A 1,395-nucleotide genomic window follows, 5' to 3' on the forward strand; every position below is an offset into this window, starting at 1 on the left:
AAAATATAGAAATAACTAAAAATAGTTGCAGAAAATCTGTTGCACAGAAAGCCAGAGAAACCGGGCTTGCCAATGTCACTGTTGAATATGGCTATAGCATCTGTGCACGCCGAGGTCCTATAATCATGTCTTCGAGGTGGACGGGAAACAATGTATAAAGATGCATGGGGTTAGTTCTATATTTTCGGTTGTATGGAGGTTTAAACACTTGCTCATATAAATGTCAGACTCCACTGTACCAATTTAAACTTTTTTTTTCGTCAGATTTCTCTGCATTTACCTCATGGTCCATCATATTCTTTCCCGTATGCGTGAGACAAAGTCTCGGTTGGCTTAGTTGGAATTTGGTAGGAAGTCGTTGTGCTCTCATCTGGTCTGCTATTTGTATGTATGAATTGGGCCGGAGCAGCAACAGATGCAATCTAAAAGGTCAATGCCATGGCTGGTTATGTGCAGCCAGGTTTCGTATTGTTCCTACTTTACCTGATCACAAATGCCTTACTGGGAGCCGCGTTGTCAGGGCCTGAGAATGAAATCGCCATTGCTCTCCCCAGCGAGGGAAATACCAGAAGATTATCGATCTGCAATGAGAATAACAAGTCTGTTTCTTGTCCAGTAAGCTGTTTCAGACCCGATCCAATGTGTGGTGTTGATGGCATTACATATTGGTGTGGGTGTGCAGATGCTCAGTGCGCCGGCGTAGAAGTGGCCGAGATCAGTTTCTGTGAAGTGGGCAATGGAGGAAGCGGCCTTTTGTCTGGGCAGGCTCTTTTACTGGTACATATAGTGTGGTTAATTTTGTTAGGGTTCATTGTCCTCATTGGAGTCCCTTGAATTAGTGACTGTTAGGGTTAGGGTTATTTGGGTTTCTATGATGTCTGGATCGCTATTCTGTTGGGCTTAAGATTCTGCGGAAGTGCTGACATCGGAAAAGAAAAACATCCAGCCATTATTGGGTTGGTAGTTGCAGTGCTCTTGTGTTCTATGTATCTTTTTCTTTATAGGGAAGTTTGGACGCTATTATGTCAATAAAAGGGTACTTTCTGATGTATTGTTTTTGCCAGCATTTTTCGTTGTTTTTGGGATGTATTTGTACCCACATCACCAGAGAGGTGAGCCATTGATTATTACATTTCAATAAAAAAACCCTCTGAAGGGTTAACTGATTTTTTAAAATATGTTTGTTTGCATTTCAAACATTTGTTGTGGTTAATGAATGAGGTTAATGAATGATCTCTCTTTTTTACCTGGTGACTTAGTATGACGCTACATGGGCATGTTTTTCTAGTAGAGGACATAGGTATCTTCTTATTTGATATATTTAGAGCACCGAAGGAAGCGCTTGTGATGCACATTAAATTCAGCTCATCCAAACTATTATTCTTCTCTAAACAG

General features: G+C 40.9%; 1 protein-coding gene across 1 annotated transcript; it reads left to right on the forward strand.

Annotated features, from left to right (window-relative positions):
- Positions 1 to 317: 317 nt before the first annotated feature.
- Positions 318 to 1,110, forward strand: LOC149261794 (uncharacterized). The gene has a single exon (XM_089382319.1). It carries the CDS (start codon positions 439 to 441, stop codon positions 832 to 834), a length of 396 nt encoding a protein of 131 aa, XP_089238445.1. The 5' UTR covers positions 318 to 438; the 3' UTR covers positions 835 to 1,110.
- The last annotated feature ends 285 nt before the right edge of the window (positions 1,111 to 1,395 follow it).

This window comes from Pinus tabuliformis, chromosome 6 (assembly GCF_031772625.1).
Source record: "Pinus tabuliformis cultivar Carrire ecotype Pingquan chromosome 6, CPIR1, whole genome shotgun sequence".
Taxonomy (NCBI): domain Eukaryota; kingdom Viridiplantae; phylum Streptophyta; class Pinopsida; order Pinales; family Pinaceae; genus Pinus; species Pinus tabuliformis.